General features: G+C 31.3%; 1 protein-coding gene across 1 annotated transcript in view; it reads right to left on the bottom strand.

Moving 5' to 3' along the window:
- LOC111631870 overlaps positions 1–26,747 on the bottom strand; it is a 68,203-nt gene that overhangs the window by 12,702 nt on the left and 28,754 nt on the right. Inside the window, exon 3 of the mRNA XM_023376207.1 lies at positions 9,448–9,586. Within this exon, the coding sequence (XP_023231975.1) occupies positions 9,448–9,586 (139 nt within the window). The remainder of the gene's footprint in view (positions 1–9,447; positions 9,587–26,747) is intronic.

Here is a 26,747-nt window from a genome sequence, read left to right as displayed (position 1 = left end):
CTTCATTATCTTCAAGGCTAATGTTTCGGAGCTTTTCCACCAGTTGAACAGAGTTAGTAATAGCATAAGGGTAATCTTGAATCCTTGGTCGGATAAATTTAACCAGTTGTTTCTCAATTGCAAAAGTAGGGGATCCACATTTCTCTATAACAGGACATATAAGGCAGTCAGGCTTATGAGTTTTTCCAAAGGTGAAAATTCTCGGTGTTCTCGGTGCTTGTACTACAGAGTTATGCATTCGTAAATAGCGAGCTAAAGGGGTTGAAGAGAATTTTTTAACTCTTTGTTGTAGTGATTCTAAATACTTGTCAGGAGCAGGCTGGCACTCGGTTTCTCTGATGTATTCCTGTAGTTTTTGGTTGTAGGAACTTCTTTTAATAAGAACTACTCCTTTGGATTTATCAGCTTTGATCAGCACTACATCATTTTTATGTAGCCATTCTCTTGCGTTTTTAATGCAATTGTGGAAATGTCTGCTCTTTATATTGGCCTTTCTTTCTTTGGCGGTGCTGAATCTTGTTTCCCATCTTACGTATTCTTGACTGGTAAGATTCAATTCCTTAATAATCGTTTCAATATTGGGAACAATAAATTCCGGGGATGGTAAAGGAGCAGGAGCAAACAGTGGACCATATTTTAACGCTTCCAAGAGAACTTAGGAGGTGTGATATTATCCCATGCTGTTATAAAATCATTATTATTAAATCGAGCTTTGACTTTCTGGTAACGTAATAACCATTTGATTAATGCTCTTATTGATAAATTAATGCTCTTATTGATAAATTTTGTAATCAAACAAATATGCAACCTACAACTAAGAATCAAGAACGAAGAGTAGTTCTCAACTATATTCCTTTCCTTTCAATCGATGATTAAAAAAGTATCTCAAAAGAATAATTTAAGAGTTACCTATCGTCGTAATCCGACGATTTATAGAATTTTACGAAATGACAAGAAGAAAGGTAACAGTTACAATACTACAGGAGTTTATTCTATTCCATTAAGTGATCGTCGTTTTAATTCAGAGCTAGTTTACGTTGGTGCCACCATGAGACTTTTAAAACAGAGGATTAAAGAACATAAATATTCTATTACTAAAAACGTGGACAGCACTGTCCTTGCAGCCTTTGCTAAACATCAAGATATTAATGTACATTGGGACAAAGCATCTATAATTAGGACAGCCACCAACAAACAAGTCCTTAAACATATTGAAAAACTTGAAATTTACAAGGCGCATATCAACAAAGGATGCATCAACCATAGAGACGCAGAAAGTCTATCCTGCGCATGGAAATCTTTTTACCATGACGATTAATTTTTATTTTTAATTATTTTAATTTAATTTCATTCGTTACCACGATTAATTTCTTAATATTTTATTTTATTTATGTTTTACGTAATTAATTGTAATTTTTTAAACCGTTGTATAGCTTACATTCTATTTTACGTTCGTTTTCCGTTTTAAAGTTCTTAACTGATGAAGACTATTAAATATAGTCGAAAACGTTTTTAAATTTATTAAATACGTTGCTGGAAATAGTAAGGTGGTTTGATTATTTTAATTAAATTCCAGTAAGTTATTTTATTTTAATTATTATTACATTGAATGCTCCTGATATAGATAGTGATACCAAAAACATCAAATACAAGAGGAAATAATTTCTTCCTCTTATTCATAATACTATTTACTAATTACAAATTTGTTCAAATGAATCTGTTAGGCAGTATTAATAAGCATGACCAAATTACAGATTATGTTTAACACTGCAGCTGCTATTCTAAGTTATTACTTTCAACATCATTGAAAATGATTTTCTGCATTGCATTGATCCGCATGTTTGTTATTGATTGTTGTTGTGAGTCTGGAGTTGATAGAGTTAACAACTGAATTTTTTATTTCAAAAAGTTTTTTTTTTACACCATCTTCCTGGTTTTAGGGATTTCTACGGCTAGATTTAATGATGACATCAAAACTTAAGATACCTGGGGCCATATTCTAGTCACTGTCTCTGGTCTCTTGTCTCTCACAAACCGGTTGCTGATTGGCTAATCATTTGGATTAGCCAATTAGCGACCGGCTTCTGAGAGACGAGAGACCAGAGACAGTGACCAGAATATGGCTCCTGGATGTAAGGGTGAAAACAAAGCCAATTCACAAATATAAGTATATTAGTGGTGAGCACATTTTCTTCTTAAAAGTGCCAAAAGTTGAATCAGATTTCATCTTCATTTACAATGTGCAATTATACAAATAAATTATTACATAAAAATAAAAAATATTAAAAAAAACTTCAAATCTACTGTTGAGTATGATAAATGAAAAACTTATTACATCTTTATAATTCAATAAAACTGTATTATACTCTTTAGATCAAATGACAATGTTTCTCATCATTGAACACCTCCTCTGTTCTTATTATGAAATGCCAACATGACCAAAAATGTTATCCTCCCCACTGTCATGGAGACTCCCATCATGACAGCATTATACCATACAATTTAAAATAAAATAACTGAATAACAAAAGAAACAATCAGAGACAAATGCCATCTAATGGATTATTTGTAACTGCAAAACATTCAAAAACATCTTCAATTTAAATGATTGTTCACACTGTTTTCCAGGATATGTATGAAGAACTGTATCTGTTATGTGACCTAAGATAAAATACCAGATATTTATAATTATTTAATAAATTATTCATTTATATATTCACAGAAAGCAATAAAAAACTGGAGGAAGTCTTGTAGCCTACAATTACTTTTAATCAGCATTTTAAGTACTTATTAAACCTGTTTAATTGCTTTTAGCTCTTGCTTTTGCTATCAGGTATGTGAAAATACTGATGAAGACATAAACGAGATAATTTGGGTCAGAATTTTGTTTCTTAATAATTTCAACAATATGCAATTAATAACAAAATTTTCCAATGAAACTGTGCAGTATTAAAATTATTTTTTGTTATGAAATCTAACAAAACAAACAATTTTTGTATTTAAGAAAAGAGATTCAAAATAACAGTTTCTCTCATATATATATGCATATATACATGAGAGAAATATAGTAAAAATTATATCATTCCAGGGAATGAATTATTTTAACTGACCTAAATGCATTCCAATTTTCCAATTTATATTGTACCTATATTGTGCTTGGATTAATTGTTAGGTTGCGATTTGAAAAAACTGTAGACCTATAAATTTCCACTGTCATTCATCTGTCTGTCTTTCCTTAATTTTGAGAATGGAGTTAGATAGATGAAAAATGAGACCAGATATGGAAACCTTAGGGGCAGAAAGCCCTGATTAACCATATATGAACTTCTGGTGCAAACTGGAAAATCATGTTATTTCAATTCAAAAATTTTCCCCTGAAAGGTGTTAGATAGATGACCAACATGACTCTATTGTTAAAAGAAAAGTATGATGTACAGGGGCAAGCCACTACTAATTTGAGGTGGAGAGAATATATTTTAAATTAAATAAATTAAAAATATGATTAAAAATTGCAACCCAGCATTGTGATAATGTCACAATAAATAATAATTAAACACACAACACTGGAGTGTAGTAAATGCACCCTAGGAACCAATGACTGGTGTGCAATAAAAAAAACAGAAGAGAAAGTTCACCACTAATGTTTTCAAACTCTCCTGAGTTTTTCTTCAGATGAACAGATGTGTGGACGCCTGATCCCTCCACTCTAATATTTATGTCCAGGAAATCCACTGGATTAACTTTGTTATCCACTGGACTTATTAAGTGCCTATTATTTGGATTAACGTCGTCATCGAACCAGAATATGTAATTGCCTAACTGGACTAACTCTGTTGTCAAGAACTTCAAGACCTACTAGTGAATCAACCAAACTCCAGGTATTTATCGCCATGCGAACAATTGTAAACTCTCTCTCTCTCAAGAACCACAGAACGCTCATTTAAATCCTACTATCGAAACTATCCACATATTGTAAGACATGTATTGCCTATCATTACCAATTAAACAGTTGTTATGTTAATTTAGTCTCTGTGTGAATCACTTCCAGTGCGCTATCTCTCTCTCACTCCATCCCGAACCAGATCGCTCAGTAACGCAACTGCTCACGTGACCTATTTCCAAATCGTCGTCTCAGCTTCCAGGTCAAGCAAGATCTAGTGGTGTCTATCCTGACAAGGCATCGAGGAGGTGCCAACCCTCCAGTCACAAAAACATCTAAAGGATTTAAATCAGGAAAGTGCCCAGGCCAAGTTACTGATCCTCCTCTTTCATTCTATCTGTTCAAATACTCATTATCAAGATGTGCTGGACTACCATCATGCAAGAACATCTGATGTCAAATATTCAGTGAAACATCCTCTAACATAATACCTACTTCTATCCAAAAAATGTCTATAACTTTAGCCTGTGAGTTTAAAGGCAGAAAAATCAGCCAACCAATTATTTCAGTCCAAATTTTCAAACTAAACTGTTGCTGATATCAATACTAGACAATAGTATGAGGATTTTTCTGGAGCCCATACATTATTGTTGTGAAAATTCACAATTGCATTTAGAGTGAATATCAATTCATCTGTAAAAAACACATTCCTAAGAAAGAAAGGATTAATATACCTTTGCAGACATCACAGACAAAATTGTACTTGTGGAAGAAAATTGCATGATGCAAGTGCCTACACTCAAATGAGTGGCACCTATTGTTCCAGATATTTATCTTGTACTATGATCCTCATCAATTCTAGAAATAACTTGCTCTTCATATCTGATTTCATGTTGCTCTTCTTCTATCAATGGTGACTAGTAAAAATGTCCTTGTTTCTTTAAGTCATTAAGTCTGTTTAAGTCATTGATTACAGCTGCAAAAGTTTTCTTGGCTGTATTAATTAAATTAAGTTCAATTAAAAGGAATTATTAAACAGCTCATTTTTTAACTAAAGAAATTGTGATTAGTAAACAAATTCAATTACTGACACATTACTTAGTTAAATTTAAGATACGGAAACATCACTACACTTTGAAGCTTAATTAATAACTTGCTAACTAAGCTCTTTGGTAATTGTGCTAGTATTAACCACAACATAATATACTCATAATGTATTCTACAAATATGTTATGGCTTTTGTTCTTTTTAAATGTAAATTGATTCTTTCTTAAAGAAGGTCAATTAAGAAGACTATAAACATTAGAAAAATAAACTTTTACTGCATCTTAAAGGTGGTTGTGCTGCCAGTGGCACGCCGCTTCCCTTGTTTTTATAAAAATAAATACATATTAATTTTAATTATATGAAAACAATCGCACAATATTTTATTATAACCGCATTATGTATCTTATTACAAATTTCTATACTACACGTGAAAAAAAAAAATAAGATTGCTATTGTATATTTGAATATTAGTGGTGGAGTGGAATCTCTGTATTGTCAGATTCCAAAAAGCCAGATTTGCGCATGCACTTTGCAAAGCACCAATCTCACCCGGTTTAGCTGGTGGAAGCCCACGACCTTGGGTTGATGCTACACATATAACGCTTCCAATTCTATCCGGGACCGGTTCTGGACTGTTAGCCACCCATCTGCTAGATATCTGGCCGATTACATGAATAACGAGTAGATTTATAACTTAACCCAATCGATAAGAATTTACTGGTATGTTTTTACGATAGTTCTGTATAGTTGACAGGAGTTTAAAAAAATCCATTAAAATATTTGATATTTTTATTCCGCTCTCTGATTTTATACTACGGATTTCAATGTTAAACCAGTGATATTACGATTTCATATGTCCCATCTTTAAGAGGATGTAGAAAAAACGTGTACAATTTTTGTATAATGTTAAAAAATTAACTGTTACTTTGACAGCATCATTTACGACTAAATTTAATGAATGAGAGAGATGCACGAGGTACAGAAAAAGCTCTAGAATTTATTTTCCTTAAATTTACGATTTTATGTATCCGTTTGTCATAAAAATTTGTCTTTCCACTTTTTTTCCCAAGACTACAAATATTCGAGTACAAAGTAACCAGTTTCGACTTATTTCTACTTAAGTAGTAGTTAAATAATTAAGTGATTAGGGAATTGGGGACATAAACAAAACCCTGACGAAAGAGCCAGAATATTAGTTAAACAAAAGCTTAACCGAACCAATCTATAGCCGAGTACAGTGGGGACCGATTTCTTCGAAATGCTGTATTAGATGTAATAAAGACAGAAATTTTTCCAGTTCAATGAGAGTGACCGAAAAGTTGTAAATTTCGGAAATTTCCGTGGACAACACCTGGTCTTAAAACGAATTAGTTAAAAAACAAATGACTATTAAGTTTAACATATTTAGATTTTAACAGCTATGGTGAGAAATGCTTAAAATCTACAACAGTCCTGTCGCGTCCTTTCAGATATACTAATGTTGCGACAAAAGAGATATTTGACATTGACCGGTCTCAGTACGCTGGGGATTTGGCAGTCCGCGTGTATGCACGCTCTGCAACTGTCCTCGATTCCATCCATTAGCCACTCGTAGGGAGCTATTTGACTAAGCGCATTGTTTTAAGATTTAAAAAGTAAAGAATATTTTATATTTTTATGTACGTTTCTTTGCAAAGCTATATTTAATTATAATTTTCTTTAAAAGTATATTATATAATTGAAGAATATTTTGTATGTACCAGTACATCCACCACATATTTTATTTCACCAAGTAAGTTTTCATTATTTTATCCCTTGTATTCCTTAAGTTTTCATTATTTTATCCCTTGTATTCCTTAAGTTTTCATTATTTTATCCCTATTATTGTAGCCCTTATATTGTGGCTAGCAATTCAGAATGTAATTGTGATATTAAAAATGCATTTAGAGAAGTCTACGGTTTTTACTGGCTTATCGAATAAACGATACAAATGGACCCTAGACCATCACTGACATGCAATTGACTGATTGCCCCTGGATGTTGGCTTCTTACAGAAACACAGCTTCCCTATCATCAAATGTCACGGCACGCCCCTGGGTGCTACCTATAAGATGCACTAATTAACCTTCAAATAAAAAAAGTGCCCTCAAGGGGGCAAAGCTACCAGGGATTGAGGAGCATTTTGCCCTTCGAATGCTGGCAACTTATGTTGAATAGTCAGAAAAGTCATTTGAAATTTAAAACCATAATAATACATAATAATTCTGAATTAAGAAATAAGGAGTATTAAGAAGGGACATGAGGAATGAGGAGATTAAGGGCGAGGAAGGGCATGAGGAGGGTTAAGGAGGTTGGCTTGGAGATAGGACAAAGTTGATTTCAGTAAAATTTTGAAAAAATCAATACCTTCCTGACTCTTCAAGTCTAAGAAAATGTGATACATATATTTTCCAGTGTGCACCAAAATTTTAAGAAAAAAAATATTTCATTAACCCCATGCAGTTAATTCTGTCATAATGTGAGGACACTGTACTTTCAATTGTCACATATAATGATCATGATTCAATAAACTAAGAATGTAGAATAATTATAGCTTTACAATTTACTATACCTTTATATTATTTTCTCTTCCAAAATGTCTGAATTAATTCCAATTCATTTCAAATGGATCATTGCATTTATTTTTGACAATGTGATTTTTGTACTTTGATGTTGTCACATAGCTTTCTCATGATCAGAGCATGATAAAAAATGTAATACTTCTAATTTTGCAACAATTAAAATTTTTGTTTATTACATAGAAATAACATTCAGTAATTTTGACCCATACCTTTATTCAGAAAATTTATTAATATATTTTTTTTTAAGTTATTAAGCTTTTAGTTTGCACATTTGACAACATGCTGTAAATTGCAAAATTTTTGATGGTCCACACTTTATTTTTTTAATTAGTTCATTTCTCATATAGAAAACATTCCTCTTTAAACAATCAGCCACAAATTTTGATGTTTTCTGTAATATTTCAAGTGATGTGTATTTTCAAAGTTAGGTATCTGATTTTTGAAACTGTCTGACTATCTCACAAAAAAATTAAACTACAGAATTCACTCCTGGCAATACTAGTTGTCAAATGTTAAAAGTAAATATTCTCCTGAGTATAGTAAAACAATCACTTTGTCATTTGACCCACTTCTAATTGAGAAAGGAGTTCTTGTAAACAGAATAATAAAACAATTAGCAGTTTATTGACCTTTTTCAGTGGGAGATGGACCAGGTCTATTATTTTCACAGGAGAATAAACAAAGCTTTTACCAGCCTGATCTTGAAAGATAACACCTTCCTGTGAAATTTAACACAAACTGTTAATCTATATAATTTGTGATAATTTATAGCAAATTGAACTTTGATATGTAATTGTTTGGATCAAATTACAAAAATATAAACATAAAAAACTCATTTCTTTCAATCCACAAGTATTTTATATTGTTAGATAGTAGACAAAATGCAGAAATTGAAGATATAATCATAGTTTTTGATTCAATGCCCATTTTTTTACAATTTTAGAAAAAACAGTGGCTTCTGTGAGACAACATACAAGCAAACTTATCTGTTGATGGAAGCAATGAAGGGTTTTAACTGGTACTAGTAATGAACTATCAGTATCAGCCATACATATCAATTGGCAAAATCAGCCTCCATACCTCCTCAATGATAAATGTCTAAATATGACCATGCCCTTGACTTTTTATACACATTTTCCTCCTCTATAAAGCCTGTGAAATTTAGCCAAACAATTCCGAAACACTTTGTACATTTGATTATTTTATACATTATGTTGTGAACAATTAAAGCAATATAATGTAAATTCTAAGTTAAAAGAATCGACAACATTTAAATAGGAAAAAAAAAACTGTTAGCCACTGAACTTCAAACTGACCTAATTGTTATTTGTAACTAATCTGTTTTATTGTCTGTTTCTGTTTGTCAGGGAAGGCTGCAAAAAAGCTTTCACTCTTCTATCTGACATTTAAAAAATAAATAAATAAAAATGTTTGGAGACAATGGCATCAGCAAGATTTATTGATTTAAGTGGCACTGGCAAGGGATATGCATTGGTATACAATAGAACAATTAATTGAATAAAATGATTGAAATTAATTAATATTGTATTAGTTACACTACATTAACAAAACTGCAAGCTGAGAAAGATTGTTTCGTGTACTTTTGAATAAAATAAAGTTTTTAGTATATTCTACTCTTTTTTCTCTGTTTACCACATTTTTTTGTTTGAATTAGAAGCTGTAAGTGCACCCCTTGCTCCCCCATGGGCACTGTGAGGGTCACAGTGCCCGTGTTTGGAGGTCCAGCAAGATGGGGGGAGGCTATGTGGTTTATGAATGTTCCCTAATTAATCTAATTTATCATAAGAGAAGAAAATGTTGTCATCTCTTAACCCTTATTTAATAGCAAAAAATACTACTAAAATCAGACAAAATCATTATGTTTCCTTACTTAATCAACTTATTAGTATTTTATACATACTTTATATTTTAAATACGAATCTTCAAGTGAAATATCTTTCCATTCAATATCTACTTTCCCAAAAATATCTTGACTTATAATTTTTATTTGATTCTCTGTATCTTCAGGTGGTTTATAGGGGACTTGTTCCCGGCAAAATCTAAATAAAAAATAAATAACAAATATTGCAATAAATATGAATATTCATTTAAAGTAAGCATACAATATTTAAGTGACACTGGCAATATATATTAAATAGCATTAATATTATGTAATAAAAACTGCAATAGTTGTAAAGATTTAAGGGATTAAAAAATCCTTATTAACTCTTTTAACATCTTTTGGATATGTAAAAAGAAAAAAAGAATTTTTTTCTTTCAATTCAATATTTAAAAACATAAAATAATTAATACTTGCAATAATTAATCATTAAAAATATTATTTTAATAGATTAAATTTCCACAGCTTGTTACTATATATGATTAAATTTAAGATGCTCTAATTAAAGGTTGTGCATAGCCTTTTCTACAACAAATGTTGGAAATACAGTTACACAATTTCAAATCTATATTTATTAAATTTATTACATTACAAGAATTTGTTAAGTTCTTGTAATAAGTTATAAGTTGTGTTTAAGTTACATTAAGTTTGATTAAAAGCATTCTCAAATAAAGAAAAAAAAACTAGTTTAAAAGACATTATAAATTTTTCAAATTCAAATTATACTGGTGTCCAAAATTAAGTAAACAAATGCTTTTTTTTTAATAGAACTCTAAAATTATTTTAGCTAAAAAGACCAAATTAGCACATATATGTAAATTCATCTATCACAACCATTTGATATTACACACCTGGCCTGGATACATGCAAATTTTTAATCATTTTTGATAAGCACTTGCTGTTGACACATCATACATCTGTTATTTTAAAATTTGAATAAATTCTGACATAATGGCTTCACATAATTGTTTATTAAATGATTTCTCATGGAGAGCCAAAGGATAAAGTTGCAAAATGGCTTAATATTAGCAGAAATATGTTCTGTCAGCCCTGAAAGCAATTCCAAGAAACTGACACCATCACCAGAAAACCAGGATAGGGCTAAAAAAGATCTATCGCAACCCAGAAAGATGACCATCTAGTTGCAACTATTAAACAATATAGAGAGATGACAGCTACCTAGCTCTCCAATAAACTCTCAGCTACCTCTGGAACAGCTGCTTCAAGGCCAACTATTTATTTAGGATAATGATTTTATGCAAGATGACCAGTGGTATGTATCCTCTTATACTTTATTACAGGAACGCCCACTTGAATTGGTGTCGCCAACATCAGTCTTGAACCCATGTATTTTCTCTTCAGTGAAAAGTTGAGATTCAGTCCAGACACTGATTCTCAACAATTCTTCAACTGGAGAGAATCTAGAACCCATTTCCACCCAACTAATGTGAGAGAGATGATTTTGGGGAGAAAATCTCATGGTCTGGACAGGCATCATTTTGAATAGTTGTACACATCTCTGTGTTTGAGGGAGTCACCCCAACTGCTCAAATATAGCCTTAAGCACTATGTAAGATTTTTCAGGGATGTAATTGGTCCCCAATTTATTTTTATGGTCAATAATGCTCATGAACAGGGCTGGTTAATAATTTTCTCAAGAGTGAGGATATTCAAAGAATAGATTGGTCAGCCAGATCTCCTGACTTGAATCCAATAGAGCATGTTTGGGATGCCCTAAGAAGATGCATTGGACTTCATTATTGCCTCCAGAACCTTTCCCTAAATTTTAAAACATATTTTGTCCTGGGTTTTTTAGAAATTTACTCCTCTAAATTGATCACTCTTTTTGAGAAATGAGATTTATTGCCACAAGATGATCTCCACAACCTGGAATTCAACATAAAGCTTGTTGTGAGAGAGTTATATAGCAGTTAGAGGTGATCATACTCCCTACTGAACCCTTATTTTCTGGAGATCAACTACCTCATGTTTGTTTATATTCACTATAATATGCAATTTCATATTTTTCTTTGTCATTTTGTATTCCATAGGGCTAGATTGATTAATCATTGAAAACTATTTGTGTACCAAAGTTCATAAATTTTATTAAAGTATTTAGTAACAAATTCTAAATTTTGTGTTTGTTCACTTAATTTTGGATACCAGTGTGTTTAGGTTTTTAACAGTTCAATATAATTAGAAATATGTTTGTTTGAAAATGTTTACTCTTAAAATTATTTCAAATACTGTATTTTTTTAATTGTATGATTAATATTTACAAGATTATCAGGCCAATCTTATTTATTATATTGTAACAAAATTATGTGGTTTTTTTTTATATATATAAAACTAAAACAATATCCTTTTTAAAACTATTTGACAAATATACAAAATAATTTTAATTACAAATGCATAATATTTACTTTGTACATTTAAACAGAAAATGAAATAAATTAAAATTTACATACAAACAATTATACTTATTTTTAAGAAAAAAAATTTAAAGTTCAAAACCATTTACATAAAAAACAAAAATTATTCTTTGAATAATTCAAATTTTATTGTTTTTAATTGGAAAATTTCATTAAACATTGGCTAATATTTAGTAACATTTTAGCTATCTTTAAAGTATTTTAATAACAATTTAGTACAAAGTATAAAAAAATGATTAAATCTTTTCAGTATAAAAATTATATCATTGAAAACAAAATACAGAAGTACAAAATTTGAATCTAATATATTCTATTTGAATTAAAATGTAGAAATTGAAAAATAGGAATACAGATTAGACATGCCATTCTGTCTTTATTATATAACAAATAAATTTTAAAAAATATATAATATAATATATATGTTTATATTATATAAAAAGTACATTTTTATAAAATAATAAACATATATTTTCATCAACCACAAACTGATTTAGAAAAAATGTGCTAATATGATACAAAAATTTCATTATGTATAAACTAAATACAACCTCACCATAAACTGGAACTGTATTTGCAAAACACACCTAAATTCAAAATTTCATAATGTATATATCATAATTTAATATATTGTTATATAAAATTATATTTATTTAATAAATATTATTATATTATATTATTTTATATTAAATATATATTAACTGCTGTATTGTTATATAGCAATTAATATAAAAAAAAAATAAGTATTTTTCTATACTTATTTGTATAATGATAATATAGAAGATCTTCACTTTACAATGGTTTCACTTATTTCAACTTTTTGCACTACAATGGTGAAATGGCAATACACCTTCATTAATCATTAAATTTTGAAGTTTGATTTGTTTCTGGACTAGCATGTATATATAATATGCTGTAAATACTTCTACTGATTTTGGCCATCACCCAACATCCAGCTAGCCTAGGTTTCCATTGCTGTGGGGTTAATGGCAAGACTAGACTCCGGATTTAATAATTATTCCAATATTAATTCCAATATTAAAAACTTTATATGGAATCTATATTAATAATATCTATTAATATCAGTACATAAAACATTCACAGTGATTATTTGTCCATCTACTTACTCAATGACAGTAGTTATTTATTTAGTTCAAACACTGTAAGACTGGATAAAGTATGTCAGAAAAAACAAACCAATGAACCTTATAAAAGAAATTCTAGTATAGTTTAATGCAGATAAAATACAAATGTTTTTGATCTGCATAGAAGATCTTCTTCAAGTTAATGTGTTCCAAAATTGAATGCAAGGAAAGGAACATTTTAAAATTATTTGAAAATGCTCAAATACATAAATAATACACTAGTGTACACAATGTGATACAAGTAACAAATTCTGTAAAAAACTAAAATATAAGAATAAATGAGAATTTACAAAAATTTTTTTAATTTATATCAACTGTTATTGTTAATTGTCTACTTGGACTTTACTTATTAATAGGACTTAATACTGGTGTTTAAAGATTGGCACAGCAATGAGAGTTAGTTCAGGAAAGAACAAAATTCCTTTATTATATCACCTGTAGTAGTAATTTCTGCTTAGCAGAAATTACTATACAGAAATTAAACAGAAAGAACTTATACAGAAATTAAACAGAAATTATTACTACAGGTGATATAATAAAGAAATTTTGTTCTTTCCTGAACTAACTCTCATTGCTGTGTCAATCTTTAAACACCAGTATTTCAGAAACTATTACTACAGGTGATATAATAAAGAAATTTTGTTCTTTCCTGAACTAACTCTCATTGCTGTGCCAATCTTTAAACACCAGTATTAAGTCCTATTAATAAGTAAAGTCTAAGTAGACAATTAACAATAACATTAGAATTAAGGACAGTAAAGCTTTTACAATTATATCAACTGTCATTGCTGGTATAAAGATTGCCATGCATAAGTTAATCATTTTTCATCCTTGAAATTGATGCAAAAGCTTTTCTTTTTAGATTTAAATATCTTGAGAACTTCTATCATCCTGATAAGGTCATCATGTTTATATCGTTGTATAATGGAAGCTTTGTCCAGCTAGGCTTGAACGTCATTGTCTGTGGTGTATCTGGCTAGGACGGTGTTGCATTTTCTTTTATCAATATCATATCTGTGTTCCGCAAGCCTTGTTTTGAGTAACCGCACGGTGGCACTAATGTACTCAAGATCACACTCAAATCTGTTGTATGCCAACAGAATCCTATAAACTCCTGGTACCCTAAGCATGTCGATGTTGTGTAAGGAACCAAGTCCGAACATTATTTTTAGTTACTTTTATTTTTGTTTTTATTCTATTTTTGTTTGGGGCTTATGTTTGTTAGGACAAAGGTTTCCTCACCACTCTCCTCAGAAACTTAAAAATAGAAGAGAAACCAACTCACCGACAAGAGAAAAGTGCCGTAGATCAAACTCGCGCACACTTGCGCTCCTGAGCGGAAAAAAGTAAGTCTGCACCGAGAAAAGGGGGAGACCCACAAGCACAACTTAGGAACTTGCTAAACCCTAAAGAATAAAACATCCCGAAAATTGTCAAAAAAATAATGTAAAAGGTTTGCGAGTATCGTCGGAAAATAGGCTGCCAGGCAAACAGGAAAAGTTTATTGTTAGCAATAAGTATGTAAATGAGGGAAGTAATCTCACTCAGAATTGTGACATCACCTCACAGTATAAAGAGTGAACCTCAAGTGAAGATGATCGAGGTGAGCTTCTGTTAGCAACGAGCATGGTGAGCTTCGTATCAGCAAACAAGAGAGAGGTGTCCGATAGGATAAAGTAGTTCCAAGGCAATTTTGAAGTTATTCGATTTGTGGATCGAAGATTAGAGAAAGTCTTGAGAGTTGAGAAAAAGGTTCCTAGTATATTGAGGTGACGATTAGGACCTTTAATTCATAAGAATTATTGTACGTAAGTTAAGTCTTTGAATTTTTTTGTCAAATTCCAAAGGGAACAGTTAAGTTAGAAAATAGATTGATTTGAGTTTTTTCGGGTTGATTCTTATTGATTTACGTTGAATAAATTGTTATTTGATTTTTATTAAATTTTGTATATAGTTATTACTAGACATTTTATTAAATATTGGATTGTTTTTGACTAACTTTGTCATTATTTAATTCGGTGCACACTTAAAGTCCAGGCCTGGCACATTAATGCGAATCCGCGTAAAGTACCCGTTAGGTAACTGTTGTTTCCAGCACACAGTCATGTCGATAATCGTTGGAAAAGTCGGAAAAATAACATAGAACTTTACAGTTGTCCTTTCCATTTCTGAGGATATTATAAACTCCTGATACCTGACATGCTTAGGAAGTTTATAGAATTCCATTGACATACAATAGATTCAACAGCTTTTTCTGTAGCTATGCCTTGACCAAGATTAGCCATACAAAAAGCTGTATTTTGTAGTTATACACATGTATATATTATATCTTAAAGTTTACCATTTGTGAGAGTCGAATTTAGGGAATAAATTGATAAATAAATTTTTTGTTGAGGGAGGAAAAGTTTAAAGAAATAAAACAACGATATAAAAAAAGAACATAAAAATCTTTTCCCACGAACTTAGTTCCTTGTCAAGTATACGTCGGATATGTCACCCGAAATCTCGAAAAGACTATTGGTCAGTGGTGAAAAAACAGTCCTAATAAGGCAGTGGAAAAAACCCAACGAGACCCCCTTTATAAAAAGGAGGGGTCGATGCGTAAGAGTCAGTCTCTGGAGCTTGGTGCACTGTGAATTTTATGTGAATGGATTAGCTGCTACCCGGAACTAATCAATCGCCGCTGTTCGGAAGGACTACGCCTAAACCGACTAACAACGTTCGAAAGAACTTTGTGCAACTGGGAAAAAGCATATCAACGTTCGAAAGAACTTTGTGAAGTCTAGAGACTCGAGAACGAAACGACTAATAGAAAATTTATAACAAGGTATTTATCCTCGCGCAAAATACATGTGAGCTCTCTCTCTCAGGAATATGGGTAACCGGGAAGAAAATAGGTATGTTAACTGAACCGATTGTATATAGCTTAATTCGAACAATAAACGGGCAATATGTATAGATTATATAGAGTGTAATTCCTCTGATTCTCTCTTTACGCCTCCATCCCGGAACTAAAAGTCCACATTCGCCATTCGCGTAACCAAAAGTAACGGCCGATAAACTTTTTCTGTGTCTGGTACAAGACACAGTGGTGTCATCCTGACAGGGCGCCAAAGAGGTGCCGACCCTGCGGTCACACATTCGTCTACAATGCTAGTAGCTATACCCAACGTGATACAAAGGTAAATGTTGACATACACATTCTAATTCAAGCTTCTCTAATATCAGTTCTATTTATGCTACTGTACATGATTACACGTAACTTTTGTAGTTTTGTTGAAATATCTTGACAAATGAATGTCTATTGTGCATAAATAATTTCTCAATTTCTTTAAAGATGCTCTTAATGACTTTAGACAAAGAAAAAAGCTATTTGATATGTTTGTAATTACAATTTAAAACCAGCAGATAACACATATAATTGCATAAAATACCAACTTTCAAACTAACTTTTAATCTCAGATAACCTGTGAGTTATTCACACAAAATTGTGGTTATGTTATATCAAAGAGTCTTTTCAACTGCAAAAGGATTTGTTTTAAATAAATAAACATAAGTATTTTATTAAATATTAATTTGGCAAGATTAATAATTTTTCCTTGATGCAGCTGACAAAGTTAATTAATAAACTGGAACTTTTCAATTAACACTGATAGGCACAAAATAACACCTTTCTTACTTATTCTAGCAATGTTTATTCTGAATTACAAACACTTCCAACCTCATTTACCAGTCTTCTTCAAGTAAAAAGCTATGCCATTTATCAAACATTTGAAAAACGAAGAAACATTCTACAGTTCAAACACTGTAAATCTGGAATATATTATATCATAAAAACATACAAGATTGAACATTTGAAACATTCTACAAGTATTATGGATTTGATTCTAAAAAAAAATTTAAATTCTAAATTAACCAACATGGATTAATTCAAAATTGTAAAATAAAGTAGAAAATTAATATTAAAATAAAACTAAATATAAAAAATAATACGATAAAATGTGATGCTCTTTCATGCATTTCGAAAATTACATAACAGATTTACAAAGCATTTGTAATTTTACAGATTAAAAATAACATAGTGCAAAATATAACATGAAAAATAAAGACAGAATTATTAACAATATTGTAGGAAGAGGTAAATTAGCTTATCTCTAAATCTTCACACAGCTGGTTATAAATTCGTAAATAACACCAACAAAATCTTCAAAACTATACCAGCAAATATAATTTAATATAAATTAGATTATGAATTACGGATATATAGCCAGTATTGCCAATATAGTCAAGCCTGGGCTAAGGAGATGTAATCATTGTTGATGCAATTTCCATTTAGTTTAGCTTTATATATTTCTATAACCTCAGTTATTTGAAATTTTTTCTGTCAAAAATCAAATGCACTAGCCTGGCTTCATTCCAATAGAGGGACACCTCAAACTCTGATGTGTATTGGGCCAATGCAGTGACATAATTATGTTCGGATGTATCACACTTATATTCTTTAACATGCTGCTGATATTGTGAATTTTGTGCTACTAATTTTGTAAATTGTGTTTTTATGCTTCAAATTAATTTTGAACATCAAACCTCAAATATTTAAACTAAGTCAAAAATATAGTCACATTTGAATACAGCCAAAGTTTACCATATTATACAGCATATGAAATACACACCCATTTCAGCATAAACTATTTAGAAAAAAGTATTTAGTGTATTTAATTTAAGCAATCTCATGCCCTTAGCACTCAGTCTATATTCTCTATATTTAGTGAAGTTAACAGTTCAAAATAGAAAAAAAAAATCACTTATTCATTAAAAATCATACCGTAAAATAAATCTATCATAAAGTAACAGCATACCCATTTAACACATACCATATGCTGAGAAAAAAAAAGAACTATCCTACTCTTCTCCAAACTTTTATTTATTTATTTTTTTGGTGTTTGTGTGTGTCTTAAAAAGATACTGTATGTTGTTATATTCTGTTGTATTTGCTTGAAAGTTAATTTTTTATTTTGACTGTTAATGTCCCTGAAGATGGGTTATGCAAACCCAAAAATACTATGATGATAAAAACAAAGTCTGGAAAAGTGGTTTTAGATGAATTCCAAATAAAGTTCAAATTTTTGATAATGAAAATAAATGTATTAAATATTATCTCTTTAAAATATTTGTAATATCCTAAATGATTTAATTTGACACTCATACTATTAAAAGCTGATAAATGTAAAATATTTGAAAATAGTAATATTCTCTATTGTACACAGTATATATTCTTGACTTAGACCAGGGGTCACCAAAGTGGTCAATATCGACTCCCAGGGGTTGATGCAACATCATTGGGGGGTCGATGCAGCTAGGGGGTCGATTGAGGGGTCGATGCGGCTAAAGGGTCACAACCTTTTTTTTTTTTTTTTCTTTTGCTATACAGAGACCACAATGTTTTTTTTTTTTTGCTCATACACACACACTTGTAATAAAACTTTACGGTGGGGGTCAATGTGAGGCTTTGGAAAGTGGTTGGGGGTTGACGGTTAAAAAAGTTTGGCGACCTCTGACTTGCACACTTAATTGATTTGAAAGGCTCAGACCTACATGCAAATTGAATCATACAAGTATACTTAAATATACTGTATTTTTTACATATACTATATATTAACTTCAAAGGATAATTAAAGCGAAATATCTCCTACTTATGAAAATAAAAGTTTTTGCCATCTATTATATATGTTAAAAGTGATGCTTTATGGATATACTTTCATAAGTTGGATATACAATGGATATACAATCATAAGTTGTGTTCAAAGTATTGTAACTACATATCTATGAATCCATGTAAATCAAGGACTTACTATACAAATAAATCTATAATACCCTGCATTAATATTTTCCTTTTATTCAAAAAGCATAGAAAAAATTACTTTTTATATATCATTTATAATTCATGAAACTGTTTGTGACCTCTGTTATTCATCAAAATTATTAAATACATGTAAAGAAAAACAACATATATTAAATTATCAACAATATATATATTCCAAACATGTCCTTCAATGTCATAGGCTTTAACACAAGAAAAATAACAAATTTATTAAAATAAATCATAAGAATAAAATAGATGCATTTAACCTTTTTAGGAGAAAATCCAACTGCAATGTGTTCTTAATTCATTTAATTCTGTTATTAAGTAACTTAAAAATGATGCTATGCAGTTTCCATTTCAGAAGAAAAAAATAATATACTTAATAACAGTAGTTTCCTGGACCATCCTCTGATTAGTGTTGCTGACTCCAAAGACATTATATAAAATTTGAGAAAATAGATCAATTTAACTTATAGGTTTTAGATTTAAATTGTGTAAGTTAAATTCTTTTAAATGCAAGAATATTGTTAACCATTATTTTACATATTAAAAATTTTATTATAAAATATACAATTTGTAATTATGAATTAACTATTTCTCAATTACAGTCAATACTTTGATAAACTTTTGAGTTTTTTTTTATAAACACTTTATAACACAATTCTTATACAGAAATATTTAATTATCAATATAAGAAAACAAAATGAGTCATTTTAGTTCAGAAATTAGAACAGAATAATTATTTAAATTGCAAGATATTTCACTTATAGTAATTGCCCTATTTCCAGTTCACCTACATTTTTCTGCTTTATATCACCTATAAAATATGACCTATTTTCTACATGGCTTAGCTAGCATGAAACCTTTCAATTTTAAATCGGTGTATTATTAAAAATTTTATCTAAAACACATTATTAAAGTTTACCAACTAATCAGAAATAATAGCAGTGCAATGTTTTGGATCACTCATTAAATGAGATGAAGATATAGAAACAATCACTGCTCAGTAATTATGAACCTAATGCATTTACTATTAAAACCAAATCATATCAAACTCTTAATTACTTCTATTATTTATGTATAACTTCTACAAAAATATAATTACAAAATTAACTAACATATAAATGTAGGAGTCATAGTACCATAATCGTTACTTAGTAATAATTTTATTATAGTCTGCTTGTTTCAATATTTAGCATAAATTGAATCACAAATCACACTTCGGGAAAAACAGCATAATGTCAAGTTCCATACAATGGGAGTCCTGTGCAACATATGCCTATCAATTTTATGATGTCACGTGTCAAGTTCGGGCAGAAAAGTCAGAAATGATGCTGAGAACTGAAGGAAGTTTTGTGCAATGCCGTCCAGTGTTTCCAGAGTGGGGATTTTATATTGACTGACAGAAATTTTGGGAACTTTTTAACTAAAATTTTAACTTTTTAACGATTTTATAAACAAGACTATGTCTTGTTTATAAAATCGTACTGCCCGATATTCTTACCAGCATAGAGGTATGACATAGTACATGTCGAGAGTTGATATTTGGCACAGAGTATTAGCTGCCCAAATCATTTGCGCATAAAAAAAATCCAGACTCGTAGGTAGTCAGGGGACCGAGAATTGAGTCAAAATAAAATCCAAAATGGCGACCCTCTTCTACAAACAGGCAAAACAGCCACCTCACCCAACCAAAATCGAGTAGGGAGAGTACCACCCACTGTCATTTTAAGAAGTGAACTCTGACCTTAGGACTGAACATGTAGTTTCTTCTATGTTAAATAAAATTTGTAATCTAATTTTGTAAATTTGGGAGTGCTTCAAATATGACATTAAAACAATTTTATGCCATTACAAGTGGGTTTTTTTTAACATTATCTAGTATAGTAAAATCGTGGGACCGATAAAAATTTGACGTTATATTAGGGTTGTCATTACATTCAATGACATTATAATCAGGTTAAACTGTATATTGTTTGTGCAAAATAAAATAATTTTGGACGTTACAATAGCCACAATTATTTTTTTCAAAAACGGTAACTTTTCGTTACACATTGACAAAAATTCAACCCAGGCTGACATGCAACAGAGAGAAATTTTGAAATTAAATAAGTTAATTTCATCGAAGATGCATCGTGGACGATCTTGTGGTCGTGGCCGGCGAAGTTTGAACCATCACGCCCAAAAGCAGCAATATCAAAGAAGATAGGAGAATGAGAATGAGACCTGCCTTGAGCATCAAAGTGATTCCATCTCCGAGACATAGTCTTGTCCCAAATATGGTTTTGCCATTTTACTTGTTTTGTATGACTTTTTTCCAGTTTGATCTTTTTTCAGTAGACTAAACAAAATTTTTCACATGATAGAACCTGTGAAATACTGTTTAAACATTGTGATCAAATGTGTTATTTGAACTTATCCATTAAAAAATTGTTCAAAAATGATTGCTATTGTTATTTGGGTCTCTGATTTGAATGAAACTTGGTGAGCACATAGTCTTAAGCACAGCTCCTTTATCAAATAATAGTACCCATTTCTCAATTGCTTCAAAGAATTGGGCCTCTAAAAATTTAGTGTTTAGGTTATAAGTCTTTGGAAGTTCCACATTCCAGATCTATAGTAAGTGAATAACTGAATCACTGCAATAACTGAGTGAATAAGACCCTAAGTACTAAACATAGACAATGTTTGGACCTTCAGAGTTTTAGTTTTAGTTTAGTTTTTTTAATGTATAACTTTCTTATTTTACCATATCATTATCACCATTATTATTATTCCTCATATTTAAAGATTATAAAACAAGAGATTAAAAACTGTGACTTCATTTCATGTTTAGCGAAAAGAAGCCTATGTAGATTTAACTCTAACATTGTTAAATAAGACTTTTATTGTTTCATATTTATTTTCACATATTTTACATACTATGTCTTCACAAGCAAATAAGCTACAAACATTACTGCACATGGACAAAAAAGACAAGTGATATGAAAATACAGTAGCGTAGTCGCAGTGTTTTATTTTTTTAATTGTTAATATTGCGGACAATATCCTCACGTGCTTGTTTGTTATGCTTCAAATGTCACAATACCATCATATCTGAAAATACATATGAAGAAAATTTTATTTAACAACGTTAAGAATCTAGAGAGGCTTGTTTTCCATAAGCAAGAAATGATGTCACAATTATATAACACTCACCAAATAAACCATCACCAGTTCATAACAAAACAGAAAAATTCTTTCTACGAACGTTTTCATCTATATGTAATAGACATCCTCAGATATTGACGATATCGAACTAACGGCTAGTAGAATAGAATGTTTTTGAAAGTTCCGTTTAACTACGTAATTCGAATATGTTGCGTTAAAATTGAAAATATGTAAAATATTTAAAACATATCCGAATAAATTGATTTCACGTAGATCATGACGTAATTTAAAATATCTTTGATGCGCGTTTCAATCATTCGGATCTAATTCAAATATGGCGCGCCATGGTGCGGAAAGCGTATCGGTTTCTTTGAAATTAATACTGACCCCTTTTTTAATTGCCTTATATATCTCCAGCGATTTGAGGTACTTGAGTTGTGCCTTATCCGATACTTTGTGTAGCAATTTAGCGTTTTGTAGATCAACATGAACGTCCTCATTATTCTCATATGTCGCTAGTGCCGTCGTGGTCAGCTTTTTTCTTATCGAGTATTCATGTTCTTTCATCCTCATGGCGAGACCTCTTGCGGTTGCTCCAATGTATGTTAAAGCATGGTTAACCCGGTGATCTTGAAGAGGAACCGCATAAACCCCTGGAGAGTTAGAATCTTCTATACGATTTTTACCATTTCTGATAAGAGAGAAGACTGTAGGAGAGCATCGATATGCTAGGTGTATTTTAGTAGTCCTTGCAATCTCTCTATATATATTAGAAAGTGTTTTGTTGTATGTGATAACCCTCATCTGTTCGTCTTGTGGCATATTCCTCTCCCTCCTATTTATGTATTGTTTTATGAGATGCTTGACCAAAGAGGACGGGTATCCATGTTGCATTGCAAGGGCCTTGATCCTCGACAATTCGTTTTCCTTTTCATTTTGCTCCGAACAATGTGTGTGTGCCCTTTTTACCAAAGCTCGAAAAGCAGAGACTTTGTAAGAGTAAGGGTCATGTGAACGGTTATGTATAAATAGAGATGTATATGACTCCTTATGGAACACACAAGTGGAAAGATGACCTTGCTCCATTGTGAATTAGTGATCAGAAAACACGAGAATACCATATTACCCAAATTTCAAGAGGACATAGCATTGTATGTCAGGTACATCGATGACGTACTCATTGTATGGAACAAGGTACCTAACATTGATTTGGTACTTAACTATTTTAACGGTAACCCCTATGGCCTGTCGTTGAAAGTTGAACAGGAGAGTCAGACAACGGTGCATTTTTTGGATATTGCCATCAAAATGGAGCAAGGTCATCTTTCCACTTGTGTGTTCCGTAAGGAGTCATATACATCTCTATTTATACATAACCGTTCACATGACCCTTACTCTTACAAAGTCTCTGCTTTTCGAGCTTTGGTAAAAAGGGCACACACACATTGTTCGGAGCAAAATGAAAAGGAAAACGAATTGTCGAGGATCAAGGCCCTTGCAATGCAACATGGATACCCGTCCTCTTTGGTCAAGCATCTCATAAAACAATACATAAATAGGAGGGAGAGGAATATGCCACAAGACGAACAGATGAGGGTTATCACATACAACAAAACACTTTCTAATATATATAGAGAGATTGCAAGGACTACTAAAATACACCTAGCATATCGATGCTCTCCTACAGTCTTCTCTCTTATCAGAAATGGTAAAAATCGTATAGAAGATTCTAACTCTCCAGGGGTTTATGCGGTTCCTCTTCAAGATCACCGGGTTAACCATGCTTTAACATACATTGGAGCAACCGCAAGAGGTCTCGCCATGAGGATGAAAGAACATGAATACTCGATAAGAAAAAAGCTGACCACGACGGCACTAGCGACATATGAGAATAATGAGGACGTTCATGTTGATCTACAAAACGCTAAATTGCTACACAAAGTATCGGATAAGGCACAACTCAAGTACCTCAAATCGCTGGAGATATATAAGGCAATTAAAAAAGGGGTCAGTATTAATTTCAAAGAAACCGATACGCTTTCCGCACCATGGCGCGCCATATTTGAATTAGATCCGAATGATTGAAACGCGCATCAAAGATATTTTAAATTACGTCATGATCTACGTGAAATCAATTTATTCGGATATGTTTTAAATATTTTACATATTTTCAATTTTAACGCAACATATTCGAATTACGTAGTTAAACGGAACTTTCAAAAACATTCTATTCTACTAGCCGTTAGTTCGATATCGTCAATACCTGAGGATGTCTATTACATATAGATGAAAACGTTCGTAGAAAGAATTTTTCTGTTTTGTTATGAACTGGTGATGGTTTATTTGGTGAGTGTTATATAATTAAGTACCCAGTTTTTTTGAAATACAGTATATTGATGTCACAATTTTTAATTTCTTGTTTTATAAGATTTAAATGTGAGGAATAATAACGATGTGGTAAAATAATAAAATAATGTCACACAAAAAACTAAACTAAAATTCTGAAGGTTCAAACCTACAATGACTATTGGCTATCGCCACTCATGGACATGAAACTTCCAAATTCTTATAAGCTAAATGCTAAATTTTCAGAGACCACTTTTTTGGAAATGTTTGAAAAGTGGGTCCTATTATTTGGATGAGAAGCTATTTGTGTTTAAGGCTACATGATCACCAAATTTCCTTCCAATCAGAGACCTGAACTTCTGACCCTCTCCTTGTAAGTGACAGGTTAAAATGTTACTTTTGCTTTCCAGATGCCAAACTGATACAGCTTCCAGCACCTGCATTAATTAGTAATGACAGAAAGATATGCTCACCCATCGTATTTATAGGATTACAGGTGTACAATCCTATAAAAATTAATTAGTAAGTAAAACTGGAGGCAATAAACAATATGAAATGGTGAAAAAAAATTTTAAACTGGCAAAATTGTGGCAATATTTTAAAATTTTCCAGAGCAACCCCTGTATATGTTGAACTTCATATTTAAATTGAATTTAAAGTTATTGAAATTTCTCAGTCAACTATTATTCACATCATCATCTTAGACATCAGGCAAAATGTTTCTACCCGAAGAGGACGGTTATGAAAAGAATATCAACATACCTGAAGAGAATAGTTACATCCTCTTCAGATACATTGATATTCTAATGCCTTGGGAAGGCTCTGATAGAATTTCTGGATTTTATTCAACCACTGTTGGCTATTTTTCCAACTATTTCATTTACTAAAGAGGAGGAGAAAGATGTAAAGATTTCCTTTTTTGATCTGCATATATATAGATCTCTCAACAGCATCTTGTGTTCTGTATATCATAAATTTGGTGATAATTCTTACATCATTCCTTCTATAGCTTTTTAACCCTCCAGGTACAAAAACTAGGCTATTACAGCTCTGATATGCAGAGCATTCTTATATCCTTCCACTCAATCTGTTGTGAATGAGGAACATTTCCTTCTTAAATCAGCAGTTTGCAGCACTCAGTATTCTGTGGCCAAGTGCAAACATCTAGTCAACCAAGTCAAAGGCATGTTATTTCCACCATCCACTTTGTATTGTAAGAAGGAATTGGTTTTTGTAACACCAACCATTTCATACCTAGGTCCCACTTTGTTATGAAATACATATTTGTCAAGTTTTCAAGAAGTTTGGCTATATTTTGCCAATAGAACCCCAACCCACACTGAATAGAATACTTTGTAATGATAGTTTATGTAAATAACCTTACAAATTCTGTTAACTGGATCAAAACTATTATATATTAGAGCCACTACTAGAATGCTTTGCCTCTGTCTTGCAGAATATTTCTACCTGATAATGTTGTAGTTAGCAAATGTACAACAGAACTAGCTAAAAAACTGATAGAGAGTAACTTTGAGCCACTTTGGTCACAAACTTCCCTTCTAAAATGTTTTGGGGATTAAAGAACATTATTCATATGGGAATATGAATAATTACAACATCACAACAGTGTTATCATGCAACTCTCCCACACTAGATATTCCTTAGCTATGGATTGCTATTCATAGCTAAGGAATATCTAGTGTGGGACTGTTTAACCTTCTAAAATTGTAAATCACGTGGTTTGTGGGAAAAACCTTGCAGCATCATGGCACTACTATCATATATGGCTTTAGTAGAGTTTAAGTATGAGTAAATACTACATGTCAACAAAATTTCGTCAAAATCAGTGATGACAACCTCCCTAGTTCCCCTTGTAAGTAATGATGATGCCTAATGTCTACCTCTAGTAGGAAATTACTTACAAGGAGAGCCTACGGCTTTGGGGTAACGGATTTTGATGATCTTTGGTTTAGAGGTAGTACACCATGTGAGTGTACTACCTGTAAAATACTAAAGTGCAATACTCAAATATAATCAAGAAAATCGAACTTAAAGTTTTTTAGCACTTTATATATAAATTATACGTACTTCTATTTGAGCATCCTGTGGCAGAGTGGTAACGAGTCCGATTCATAAGCTTGAGTTCTCGGGTTCGATTCTCGCGTATAATTTTTTTTTTTAATTCATAAATACTTATAATGTATTTATTTATTTACTCGTTCATTTCTTATTATTTATTTATTTTAATTTAATTTCTACTATTCCAAGTCTAATATTTTTATACTTTTGTTGACAATAACGGCGCATTCTTGACACCTATGTGTCAACTTTCCCATCTAATTGTTATCACTAACGGTGACCGATCTAATTCTCACTAGGAGCGTTTTT

This window comes from Centruroides sculpturatus, unplaced genomic scaffold (genome assembly GCF_000671375.1).
Source record: "Centruroides sculpturatus isolate CEXI.00-Female unplaced genomic scaffold, Cexi_2.0 scaffold788, whole genome shotgun sequence".
In the NCBI taxonomy this organism is placed as follows: Eukaryota; Metazoa; Arthropoda; class Arachnida; order Scorpiones; family Buthidae; genus Centruroides; species Centruroides sculpturatus.
The sequence above is the reverse complement of the archived record's forward strand: the minus strand, read 5'-3'. Positions and strand labels throughout refer to the sequence as shown.